The sequence below is a fragment of the Cladophialophora immunda genome, assembly GCF_000835495.1.
Source record: "Cladophialophora immunda strain CBS 83496 unplaced genomic scaffold supercont1.4, whole genome shotgun sequence".
NCBI classification, from domain to species: domain Eukaryota; kingdom Fungi; phylum Ascomycota; class Eurotiomycetes; order Chaetothyriales; family Herpotrichiellaceae; genus Cladophialophora; species Cladophialophora immunda.
The window spans coordinates 2,123,293-2,136,238 of record NW_015622544.1 but is presented as its reverse complement, the minus strand read 5'-3'; the positions used below and the strand labels follow the sequence as shown (position 1 = coordinate 2,136,238).

The 12,946-nt window shown below is 53.8% G+C and overlaps 4 protein-coding genes across 4 annotated transcripts; 1 reads left to right on the top strand and 3 right to left on the bottom strand.

Annotated features, from left to right (window-relative positions):
- Nucleotides 1-1,626: 1,626 nt before the first annotated feature.
- On the bottom strand, nucleotides 1,627-4,440 carry PV07_07138 (uncharacterized protein). Its single transcript, XM_016394194.1, has one exon. The coding sequence runs from the start codon at nucleotides 4,355-4,357 to the stop codon at nucleotides 2,753-2,755; it is 1,605 nt and encodes a 534-aa protein (XP_016247613.1). The 5' UTR covers nucleotides 4,358-4,440; the 3' UTR covers nucleotides 1,627-2,752.
- Nucleotides 4,441-4,636: 196 nt separating this feature from the next.
- Nucleotides 4,637-6,922, top strand: PV07_07137 (uncharacterized protein). The gene has a single exon (XM_016394193.1). It carries the CDS (start codon nucleotides 4,811-4,813, stop codon nucleotides 6,752-6,754), a length of 1,944 nt encoding a protein of 647 aa, XP_016247612.1. The 5' UTR covers nucleotides 4,637-4,810; the 3' UTR covers nucleotides 6,755-6,922.
- Nucleotides 6,842-8,128, bottom strand: PV07_07136 (uncharacterized protein). The gene has a single exon (XM_016394192.1). The coding sequence runs from the start codon at nucleotides 7,902-7,904 to the stop codon at nucleotides 7,029-7,031; it is 876 nt and encodes a 291-aa protein (XP_016247611.1). The 5' UTR covers nucleotides 7,905-8,128; the 3' UTR covers nucleotides 6,842-7,028.
- A 1,754-nt stretch (nucleotides 8,129-9,882) lies between these two features.
- On the bottom strand, nucleotides 9,883-11,929 carry PV07_07135 (uncharacterized protein). The gene has a single exon (XM_016394191.1). It carries the CDS (start codon nucleotides 11,758-11,760, stop codon nucleotides 10,339-10,341), a length of 1,422 nt encoding a protein of 473 aa, XP_016247610.1. The 5' UTR covers nucleotides 11,761-11,929; the 3' UTR covers nucleotides 9,883-10,338.
- Nucleotides 11,930-12,946: the final 1,017 nt, after the last annotated feature.

Here is a 12,946-nt window from a genome sequence, read left to right as displayed (position 1 = left end):
GGGGAACAGCCAAAACTTCTGTTGGATTTTCATTTCGTTAAACCCACTTCTGTGCCTTTTGAGACGGGGTACTGCGGCAAAAGGCGGTTCAGATCACGTCAAAAAGGCACTCCTCGATGCTGCTCTTTCAGCTCTCTCAGGGGCAACATGTGCGTCACAAGATCCGCCGCCGCCCTGGTTGAACGGTGGCCGAGGGTCTGGGTTGGTTACCAGCACTCCGTTGCTTGCACTCTCCACTTTGACCACGCAAGGACCTACCTTCAGACCCTCATTGGTCTTTCCCGTCATCGGAAAAAGGCGACCACTACTAATAGGTTGCAACATTCGGACCGGGCGTGCCACAATATCACTCCCAGTGACCGCTTCTGGCCCATCTGCACTTCGTCCCAAAATCGTTGCAGGTCCGCTAGGAAGACGACGCGGGTGGCTGCCTTGCCTGCTTCATCGGGATCTGATTCGGCGGCACTACATACAACGTCGAGGTGTGTCAAGAAAACCTTGCATCGACCAAGTCCTGTGTACGCCTTGCTCCTGGGTCTTCTCCGTAACATTCCCAGCCGCCCTCGCTGTGGATCCAGTGACTACTGCGGAGTAGTACCTCCGAGTACATGCGAGATAGCAAAAGGTCTGACTGACGAGTGCATCGACTTTGCGCCCCTGTTTGCCTCGCCTTCCAGACGCTCAGGCACGCTGGCGGTGTGAAGTTTCGAACTTAACCTAGCTGCCAACTTTTTGGTGGGTCATTTCGAAGGCATCGCAAAGGCCCCCGGCGCGCAGCCTAGTGGACGGATTCAGGATTCCCCCGGGAACCAAACAGCGTCTGCGCGAATGACTTCTCAGCACCAACCTGGCGCGTACGGCCGCCTGCTGGTGTCATCGAGATTGGGCCTCAGGGGCTATGAGAAAGGCAGCTTACCTTTTGCGCATCTTGGGCTCCGAACCACTTATTACGAGCAGTAGTCCAAGGCAACAGGCTACCGTTCAGAAGGCATTTTCGTCTTCGGTTGGCCCCCCGTGCCAATCTCTCGGACTACCCTAGTTTCCGGGAACCTGCGGAGTTCTCGAAAGTATGTATCATCCACTTCGTCTCCGAGGCTGCCTTTTTTTCTCCCCCTGCGCCACCATTGTTGTGAGCCCGTTGATGCTCGTATACGTGGCGTTGCACAGGACCTTTTCTGTCCGCCGGTCGGCGTCGAGAGAAGAGCAATGGCTGGCTGGCTGGCCTGCATCATTTCGGCGCTACATTGCCTCAAAATCTGGCCCGGCGTCGGCGGCCGCCTTTTCAACGTGGCCGCGTTGTTTCACATTCCAAAAGTTCCCAAGAGGTCTTTGGATTCCATGTCCGAGGACAGGACCCTGTGCTCCCAGGAGTCTGATGATGCTGGAGATAAAAAGGCAAACAGACACAAACTTCAAAGATAGGTCAAAGAGCTTGGTTTTCGGACGGCAAGGCTGGTCACCGGTTTCACGGTCCGCTGCCTCTCTACGAAACGCTCGCCACGTACAAGGCCCGAAAACAGGTTGTCCTTCTGTCACTCGGTCAGGCTGAGCTTTGCGTTGCCCTACACCCCTTTTCCCCGTCCACCGACGTCCTCCGTACCACACGGTTCTCCTCTACCTTCGTCGTGATGCAGTCAACTTGGGCTTGACGTCGGAGGTGGAAATAACGATGGCACTCAGCACATCCAGCTATGAAGCGTTTCGTGAGCTTCTCACACACGTGGGCGGAGAACCTTCACTCAGGACATTATAGCACTTTCTAGCTAGAGTTGACGGATACATCTAGATCCGACACTTGGTGTTTTCCTTGCTCACTGTGTTCACGTATCTAGTTTTCCAACGCTATCACTCAATCTCACCTCGAGAATCGAACTTCAGGGTGCTTAGCCCTTCGTGCGACGTCCTTCCCAGCTCATCTCCGAAAACCGCTCCTAGATGAGACTTTCGCAGATATCTCCCGTGCAGGGAAACACCATACTCGCAAAGGCGACTGGGTCTGATGCGGACATTGAACGAACGACTTCCAAGGCCCGCGGACGCCCACACTGTTCACTCAACGTGGTCTCCATGACGCTAGTGTTCCACATGATGCATCGAGAACATGCGGATGTATATAACCCGCTTTTTTGATAAAACATTGTCGAATATTCCGGATGGCGGATCGAAACTGGAGCGGACGATCATCAGAAGGTGCTTCTCAGTGCGGCTCGGCATGTTCGCGGGCCTGCTGTATCAAACATGAATTTGAACATTCGCAGATTCGCCATGGAATAATCTCGCTGTAGTTGATCGGAGGGCGTTTGGACACGAGATAGATAAGCGTGCATCGAAATCAGTCTCCACTATTGAGTTGAGTCGCTCGAAGCGGGTGGCAATCAAGTATATTCACCTTGAAACCCTTCTCTTCTGTCCTGGACTCTTCTCTCTTCCCGAGCAGTCCAGCTTGCTAGCTAGTCGTAGGGAATAGAGGCGCAAGGGTCTGCCCTGTCACTTGTTCTGCGGCTTCCGTCTGCGTGGTTTTAGCGACTTCCGACAAGGCTTGTCATAGCGGTAGATCTGGGGCATCCCGAAGGAATCTATTCCGCTTCGCAAGCAGCGATTCGAGCTCCGGGTCCAGCACAGGCGCATAGTAAAGGAACAGCTGGAATGGTCACGTAAGGCATGACACGGTGTGCTTGACTGGCTTTCCGCCATGATAAACACAAAGTCCTCGCATCATCTGAGCGTACACAATGGAGTGTGAAGTAACGTCTCATTGCTTCTTTTTTGTCCCCGAGACCTGCTTGTCGCGAGTAGATCTTGCCGTAGGCCATGGCTTCAGCTTCAACAGCACCCACAAAAATCCGAGTGCAATTGCACCGATGGTCAGGTATTCGATTGTTGACGGGGTTGCAGCGTTGAGATCCAAGACTGGAACAGAGATGCGCTCTACCAGTCTTCCTAGAGCCGCACCCCCGGTGGGTACTGGGTCGAGATGGTAGAACATAGTCCTGGGGCCAAACAACCCTTCAAATCCAAGCTGAATTCTGTCGAAAGGATTTACAGGAAATTTGGTGCCATCGTCAGCAGTGCAGGCCCAGAAGACAATAGGCCAAGGCATTTCGACCTCCGAAGAGCTGCCATTCTTCGGTTCCAGATATCGTAGATGTAGTGGTATAGTTACATCCCACACGTCATTAGCAGCACTCATTTCTCTAACACTGCTATTTGGTGTCTGGAGTTCCAGAAGCATGGTCGAACCCCATTTTCTGACGACATAGTTCGGGGCCTCCAAATCTGTCTCACCTGCAATAGAATGCAATTGACCAACGTGGTGTAACTTCTGAAAAAGAGGGTCGTTGCTGAGAAACGCATATTTGTCGGCAAAGATATGCGAAGGAAGAGTTAGATAGGTCTGTAATGCACAAACACTCCCAGGCGGCTTATTCATAGGCTCGGTCAGTGAAACCGCCGAGGGAAAAGAGATTCGTAAGGTCGGATGCAGTCCAGTAGGCTCGTCAAATGAAACACTGTATCCCTGGAACCTTGCTTGGTCTGGACCAAAGGAATGATGCCGGGAGGGAAAACTGAAAAGCGTCGCTTTCGGATGGTCATCTTCTCCAACAACAGTAAGGAAGCCTGATAGCTGAAGGTCTGAGGGATCAGTCGCTGGTGACGCGCTCAGAATACCGACCTCGACTCTGTCGTCCTTTCTGGATTGCACGTCGAGATTCCACGCATCAAGAGTTGTGAACTCCCCCACTGGGTCGTAGAATACGGCTGGCTGCTTTGACCAGAAAACGGTGAAGGTGAGAGCATGAGAAATACTATCGTAATCGAAATCCACAGAATCAGCGATGTTTAGGAGGGATACCGTGTGCAGACACGGTAGGTCGTTTTGTGCGCAAACAGCATGATAAATGTAGGCAACAAGAGGCTTGAGCGACGGGAGAAGAGAGTAGTACTGAAGGGACGAAGTCTGGGCGAAGCGTTCGGAGATCAAAGGGGGGCTGATGAAGGTTGCATCTGGCGAGTCGCATCGAAGCTGTTTCCCAAACACTTTGCGAAGAAGATTGCAAAGTCGATCGACCTGGCCTTCGTGCAAGGGGGTGTATTGGACATGTAGACCTGGGGAGATCCTTGACAGGAATGGAGCTGTTGTGTTGTAGGGATGTTCTGGTGCCCAACGGACATGAAGTTCATGGCATTCGCGTAAGTATTCGGCTACCTCGGCCGGAAGTTCTTCGAGGCCAAATGTCAAGCGTTCTTCTCGTGCTGCTTTCAATGCCCCCAGTAGAAGCTGGCGTTGGCGAACTTGGATATCATCGGGGTTGACAGCGCGACTGGGGTGAGTGATGTATGTTGATCTCCTGCGCATGACTGGGAGCACAGAAGGGGGTCAGCAGCCACGGCGTACTTAAGGGCGACAACGTCTGTCTGCAACGGATTTGGGCGTTGGAGACCGGGAGTGGGAGAGGAGGTATTTGGGTTGAATGTGAATTGGAAGCAGATGCAGGTTGATTTGGTATGGATTTGGCGCTCACGTGATGTGCACGTGATGCAGAAGAATAGAGTTCGCACTAACGTTATCGATAAGCGAAGGCACTGACGTCCACCTTGGAATCGGCGAATTTGGAACTGGGAACTGCAACTTGTCCATACCGGCCGCTGGCTGCTGGTGCGTCTGTGAAAGACCATCCACCAACGCTGTGGGAAGAAGCAGAATTCTCTGACCCTATAACTCTACCGTATACCTCTTGGACACGGCCTCTTACCTCCTCGACTTCCCTGTGCTACGATAATCTCCTAGCTCAGTCGCTCCATCCCTGAGATGGCGCCCACCGTGTCTTCTTCCAGGACACAATTGTCTTACCCGCTCTACGCTGCCGATTTTGACCCTCTCAATCCGGACTTCCTGCTCGTCGGCGGAGGGGGAGGCTCGTCATCCACCGGGGTTCCCAACAAAATCTCCCTCATCGATACCTCGCAAAGGAACCAGTTGAAGGAAGTGATTGACATTCAACTTGCTAGCGACGAAGACTCCGTTACCAGTCTTGCCGTTGCTGACTCTTCCTCGGCATCACTCACTGCTTTTGCTGGCATCAACAGCTCTGTTGCGGATCAGAACGCTGGAAAGAATGAACATCTGAGATCGTTTAGAATTGGGCTACCCGCAAGGAAAAGGAAGGCTGATGGGAGTGCTGTGGATGAACATGGGGAGAAGCAAGTGGTTTCAGCACAGGGCGTCCAACCCTTGGGTCGAGCTGCGCTGTTCAAATCTGCAACCACCACCAAGAACGAGACATATCAGAGAGTTCTGCGGTTTTCACCGACCAAAATGACCGGCCAACCTCGACTCGCGGCTATTGCTTCTGGACTTGCTCCGACCAACGAAGTTATTGTATTCCGCCCGGATCCAAAACCTGAGCCGGATGATGTGGTTTCTCGCGTCGAGCTTGGTAAACGCGAAGCAGGGGACGTGGATTTGGCGGTTGAAGATGACGGGAAGGGTGGCTATCTGCTCGCATATTGTACCGATGATGAAGTATTTATGCAGCAGCTCCCAACATCATCCAAGCCTGATGCACCAACATCCCTCTTTCGGGCGGCAGAGATATCAACCTCGTTGCCGCCCTCACAGAGACCCAAGTTTCGCGCTTTGCGCTTTCTAACCCCTCGTCACCTGCTACTTCTCAGGAATCGCCCGTCGCGAACTGGAGCAGATCTATTGGTCCTCCGAGTCAGCCAAGATTGTTCACAAGCTCGCATATCCCTACGCAAACAACTCAACAAGTCTATAAAAGCGGCAGTGGGCCTGGATGTGTGCTGCCTGACCGAGTCGGAGCAGGGCGAGAAGCAGTTCGTGATTGCAGTCGCAGGACAGTCCGGAGAAGACAGCTCGATTGAGGTATTGGCGCTGGACTACTCTCAGGAGGCTGGAATGAGTATTTTCAGGTCGTATGCATTCCTCAAAGCCGTTCACAACGGACCGCTTACTCGACTCGTCTTGTCGAGCTTTACCGGACCAACTCTTCCGGCCACCAGCACTGCTGGGCCCCGATCCCTTCGCCTGGCATCTGTTGGCGTTGACAAATTTGTCGTGGTCCATTACCTCCCGCTCCGTCCATTTCCTCCAACCTCAACCAAGACCCCGCGATATGTGCTCGTCCCTCCAGGGCGCTCCGAGGCGGTGCAAACATCATTCAGTGTTTTCTTCGCGCTTGTGGTCGTCGGCTTGGTTGCATTCCTCATGCAAGCATTCTGCGAGATCCGTGGTGCGGTGCCACCTATCCTCGGCGCCCCGAATTGGCTGTCACCGCGTATGCGCGAACTTGTCGCTCAACCCTATATTTTTGCCGACCGGATGACTTCCGCCGCCTCAGATATTCCTGTCGCGGCGCACAGCGCAACGGAAGAGTTCAAAAGCTCCGTGGACGAAATCACCTCCAGTCTCTCTTCCGCGTTGTCGTCGGCAACGGACTCGCTAAAGGATCTTGTAGAAGAAAACTCCAATTTGGAAACTCCGAAAGCCATCATTGTGCGGGAGCAGTCTCTAGGCGAAATCTCCACCGAGATTCTACAGTCGGACGCTGAAGTCGTGAAACAGGAGACGTTGAAGAAATGGGAAGAACTCACCGAGGCTCAGAAGAAGGGTTGGAAGCGCCGATTGATCGATGCGGGCCACTGGGCAGAGCATCAGGGCGAGAATGTGCTGAAGGGCATCTTGTTCTCAGAACTAGCCGGGGCCGTGGGGAATATGGCTGGTGGAGGATGAAAGAAGATCTTGGAAGGGCAATACTGGTATAAGGCCAGTAATTTGCCATTTCGAATATGTGCCAATACATCTGGGACCACGAAGAGGCAATTCATGAATGTCGGGCTTGACAGTTACCCCTGCAGCGTATCGTCAGAGTCTAGTAATATGGGATGTTTTATACTCTAATCATCGTAAAATGTCGTTACGCTCCCTTTTTGCCTTCCCCATTCAGACAATCGCATATGAGTCGATCCCTCACATCCCAACATCCCCCTCCATTCATATCGAGACATCAGTACGTCTCGTCGGCGCTGATCCCGTAGGTCCCTCCGGCGGCATACCACGCGGCCATGATCAGATCGCACAGATCCTTCGCCTCGACGTCCTTGAGAGGCAGGTGATGGCCGCCGTCGAAATCCATCTGGAAGCAGTGGTCGCTCTCGCAGGCCTTCATCAGCTCGACGCAGCCGGGCTTGACGTGGTCGTCGCGGCCCCACGCGTGCACGGTGGGGACCTGCTTGAGGAGGTCGTAGTCGGCGACGTCGACGGCCTCGGCGAGCGAGATGGGCGGGAAGGGGCCCCCAATCATGACGCCGAACCGGAACTTCCAGGGGCTGTGGTGGTCCGGGTTGTCGCGCTCCTGGATCTTTTGGCGCAGGAGCAGGCCCGGCACGAGGCGTGCGCCCTGCGAGAAGCCGATGATGCCCTTGAAGCTGTCGACGCCGCCGTTGGCCTCCATGGCGCGCAGGATCGCGCGGTCCACCGCCTCGACCTCGGCCCGCGGCGTCGCCTCCCGGTCGCTCTCGCCCGCCTGGAACTTGCGGCTGACCCAGCGGTAGAAGGGCGCGCACGACGCGAACACGGGCAGCATGCCGAACCCGGGCGTGCCCTCGATGGGCGCCTGCACGAACACGAACCGGAACTGCTTCTCGAGGTTCCAGATCAGCCGCCGGCACTGGATCTTGAAGACCGTGCTGTTGGACCCGCCGCCGTGCAGCATCAGGATCGCCGGGAGGGGCGTGCCCGTGTGCGAATGCGTCGGGCGGGTGGCGGCCATGGTTGTGGTGGTGGCGGGTTTCCCTGCTGCTGCGGCTGATTTCGTCCCTCTCTGGAGGATTCGGGGTGAGCGGATGGTCGTGAACTTGACGCGCGTGGGAGTCCGGTACATCCGCCTGAGGCTGGTTGGAGACAGAGTCGTGAGTTCGCTGCTCAGAGAGATTGTGGGGCGGCGTCAGAATCTCCCCTCTGGTGTCCCTTTTTGTCGCTTATCAAAAGGAACGCTGGTAGAGTAGTGAAGTTTCTCCTATAGAGTTGCTGCGTTTTTCCAGACTTGAGCTTACGTGCGCCAAAGATAACTTTATATCGACAATAAAATTTCTAATTGAATGGTCTATGTTTGACTTCTGTGAAATATGAGAGCGAGGGAAAGTCTCAATGGAAGAGCAGAGCGGAGTGCGAACTGAGCCTTCCACGTGATAAGGCTAGATACGGCCACCGACGAGGCTGAGAACCTCACTAATTAGCCTCGCACGCCTGGTGGACCGGTTCCAAAAATAGGATTTGGCGTATAGAGCGCCAGAGATCTCACAGGAAAGCGCCTTATTGAATTTGCATGACCAATGTATCTATGTAGTACTTTCATCATGCCCTAGCCGACTCCAACACCACGTGGTGATAGAGACTCAGGAGTTGCCGGTCCACCCTACCACTGCCTCACACCAAGAATGTCCCACTGTTGGAATGGATCACGATCCCTGTCGCATTGGCATCCTTCAAGCAGTACAGGTATGCCTCGGCCAGGTCCACAGGTTGTCCAACCTTCCCGGTGGGTATCTTGCTCTCATGGCCCGCGAAGAATGCCTTTTTGCCTTCTTCACCCAAACCCTGCCAAAGATCTGTTTCGATGACACCCGGAGCAACACAATTGACACGGATGGGTGCCAGATCAAAAGCCAATTGTCGCGCCAGACCATTGAGCCCGGCCCCGATGAGAGCTAACATAGACCAGCCTCCAGCAATTGGTTTTCCAGAGATGGAACCACCGGTCAAGACGATGGAAGAGTGTCGATCCTTCTTCATGAACCTTGTTCCGATTTTGACGACCAGGATCGCAGCAATCGTTCGAACTTGGTTACATTTTTGCCACTTCTCGAGCGTAACCTCCTCGAGCGGGATCATCGGCAGTCTATCTCCAGCCATGTAAACAATGTGGTCAACCTCGCCGACTTTCTTGAACAGATCTTCGATATTGGCTTCGACGGTAGGGCTGGCTAGGTCGCAGGCAAATCCGGAGACGCGGCCTTTGGCATCTGGGTAGTCATGGATAAGCTGGGTGCACACGTCCTTGACCTTGGACTCTCGTGACGACGAGAGGATGACGGATGCGCCGAATTCAATTAATGCCTGTGCAACACTGATGCCGACTCCTCCCGTGCCTCCGACCAGAAGGATACGTTGGCCAGCAAGTTTATCCGTGAATCGTGCAGGAGACATGGCGGACGATGGAATGTTGTTGGTTTTCAAAGGGGGGTCGGTTCAAGCTCGAGAGGACGTGACGGGGGCCTTGCTCTTCTCTTCACAGCGGTGGTTGTGCAGGTGCTATACCGATGGAGGGAGAAGGCGCGATGAATCGCTCGAGTACTTTATCTCTTTTGGCATCTTCAGATTCTCGCTCGATCCTCGATATCTCCTGCCTGCGGTCTCTTCTATCTCCGTCATGCCCATTGGCACTGACCGCGGGCACAACTATCTCCATGACAGGTCACCTCTGCGCTGATTGTCGGTGAAACATGATATGCGAACTTCGCTTCAGAGTAATGTGCTTACCAAACGTATGTTCCTCCTCCTTTCGTAGGTACATCAAATACCATTGGAGTGCCGAGCAAAGCTGCGGTCAATTGATGCAATGGTTGAAAACGCAAGTTCCGCATTGGGAAAATGCGATGCGCCGCCAGCGACGTCATTGTCGTCGGCAGACTTTCGTCCGTTTCGCGCTTGTCTCGTCTTCTCCCATCCGTCCCAACACACCCCGCCAGTCGGATATTGTGCCTGATCCATCTGTATCTGAGGGTGGTGCGCGGACATCTGCCAGAAAGTCCGGAGAAACAACGAAAGGCCAAGCGGGAGAATGTGCCGAGTCGGCACGGGCGGAGTGTCAGAGAAATCGCACGGCTTCTTGAGCATTCGTCAAGTTCATTTCTTCATCTATCATATTAGCACTCTATTTGTCTCTTGGACTGCACCCGGTTCCTCTAGCGCATTCCAACCATCACTTTCGGGTGCTCAGGACGAAGTTCCAGGCGACATACTTGTAGGTGGAATGACCAGCGTCGTCAACATCAAGATGCTGGAAGTGTTGGCATAGACTGACACAGACTGACAGGCTGGCTCAGCGCATGCGTTTCCTGAATTGCAAAGCCTCAGAGAACCGTCTGACAAGCGTGGATGATGTTGGTATTCAAAGCTCTTCTCGAGAAAGGACTTGAGATCTCGCTTCGCACTGATTTTCGAGTCCAACGACGATCCACGGTAGCGTGCTGCATAACATATGCAACTGGCACAAACAAGAAGCAGGTAGATGAAGCAACGTGTGTCTCATCAGCTCATGCTATGTCCGCTTTGAACACCAATGCAACACCGTCGTCGCCGGCCGTGACAATTCTGCTTCCACCACCGCCTTGTACGAATCCTAGTACGCCGCCTCCTTCCCCTTCCCCTCTATGTCCCTTCCACTCCTGAACAAACCCTTGACCTGCCGCCGTCGTTCCGCCCCTCACGTCCCACCTCCTGACCACGCCGTCCATGCCAGCAGAAGTCAAGAGCCAACCACCCTTCTGGGGGTTCCTGACGAATTCGACTTTGACGACCGCATATTCCTCATGTGCGTCTTTGATATGTCTCCGCACAGCAAAGCGATGAGCTGTATCGAAGAGTGCAATCGAGCCATCGACACTTCCCGCAGCAAGGATGTTGAGGGGTGGAGAGGAGAAAGAAAGTGTCTCGACACCGTCGGATTGGGCTTGCAGAGAGGCGAGGATCTGTCCTGCCGAAGAGGCCTGCTGCTGTCTCCCAGCGCCCTTGGCACCAGTCTTTTTGGCCTGATCAGCCGGTTGAGGCAGGCCGATGACTTTGATGTTGCCGCCCGCGCCACCCACGGCGACCATCGAGGGAGTGCATGACACGCTGTAAAGACCGCCTTCAACCTCAAAGCGTTGGTCTGCGGCGGTGAACGAGATGACGGCCTGACCTCCGGAGAAGACGTCACAGACATACAGACTTCCGTCTTCTGATACTGTCGCAAGTAGTGTACCGTCCGGCGTCCACGCTCCCGCGGTACAAGATGCAGTATGGAGGTAAAACGCCTGTACGATTGTGAGAGGGCTAGCCTTGTCATCGCCATTGATTTGATAGACCCAAACTGAACCGTCATTCGCGCCGAGGGCTATCACATTCTCCTGATCCTTGTTAGGACAAGGGGCTACCCAGTTGATCTCTTCCACTTCTGCAGTCTCGGCCACAAACGTCCATTTTCCAGAGCCAGAGGTTTCTGATGACCTCCATGCGCGTAGCTTCCCGTCGAGCCCCGCCGTTACCACGTATTCACCTCGGGAGTATGTGAAGGCTACTGCATTGACAGAGTCGGTATGCCCATCCAGCTTTTGAAGTGGTTGAATACTTTTTCTCTCGCCCTGAGGCGTGTTGGTGTCTAGGGTTGTGCCAGGTATTGATGCGTCAAATAGGTATGCGACGTCGTCGCCGCCGCCTGTGATCACGACGGATGGGTTGGTAGGGTGTTGCGCTATGCAGAATATACTGTCTGTATGGGAGTCAAAGTGTGCGGCAGAGTCGTTTTGCAGTTGGATTTCCTGCTCTTCTCCTTCCATATATTCGTCATCTTCGTCATCCATGGGGTGGTCGTGGTCGTCGTCCACGATTTCTTCGGCTGCTTCATCTGCGTCAAGAAGACCGTCATCCTCTGGTTCTACGTGCTCGGGCGGCCGAGGGACCGGTTGAGGGTCGGACATGCTGGGTCGATAGATGAGGGTTTCTTTAGGGAAAGTCTATATCCTCACGGGACTCAGCAGGCAGAGGGAAGGAAATGAGAAGAGGAAATCGAACGGTGCAATGGCAGAGTCTTATGAGGGATCAATGCGACGCCCCCCGCTTAGAAATGCATTTCTTGTGGTGTTTACCCGGACGAAAAAAAGAGAGTTGGGCTCGCGAGTTTTTGGAGAGGGCCGGATCTTGCGTCATTGGCTGCGAGGGGGCGCAGGTAAGAACCAGTACTAGGTATAATTTGGTAGAGCAAGATACAAAACATATGAGAAACTCCATACAAGCACGAGCGAGAATATGGCGTCGACAGCAGATACTCCAGGAATTGACAGGTCATCTCGATGAAGAACGAGCAAAATCGACATTCAGGAGGTCCATGAAAATGCACGGAAACAATTCAGCCTTGCGACAAAAGTCTCAGCCTCGTCGGTTGTGTCTAGCCACGTCTGTGCCTCTGGCCCCCTGATATTGGTAATTAATAAGCGACTCAGTCGAGTTCAAGGTCCCAGATATTGCCGCAATCTCGGGGCTGCTTAATTTGGGGCAGGGGTCGTCTTGAGTATGAGCACGAGGCACGTGGTACAAGAAGTTACTACCGCAGAGTGCTCGTCCTATGTTATGGTCCTGGATGCTCGGCATGGCGATCCGTGGTGCACATACAGCCATTGACCTTCCCCTGGGCGGAAAATGCCATCCGGCAAATTTGGGCCCTTGTTGGGTTCTCACCAGTTGTAGTGTCGTCTTTGAAGAGATACTGCCTAAATCCTCCTTTTGCACCAGGGGAAATGGAAATCTCAGATCGGTGAGAGTGAGAGGACCATAAGCAGTGGGACGGACCGCACCCCTTGGTTGTTGTTCAGGGGAAGGTAATTTTCTCCAGTCAGGACAATTTATGGCATTCACTGACGGCTCCTCAAGACAGACGCAGCTTGTGCCGTTTCGCAGGCAGTGAGTCGAATAAGAAGTTGTCCACTGATCTCCTCTTTCTGCAACCCTTTGGTATCTCCTAGGTTTGATCTCCCTCCCAGACTGTAGATGGACGTTTCTGAAACACTCATCTGTCTCCGTAGCAGTGGAGAGGCTCAAGAGGTGGCTGATTTGGCTTGCAACTAAGAAGACAAAGAAACACCCTGATACCCCGGTCGCAAGGCATCT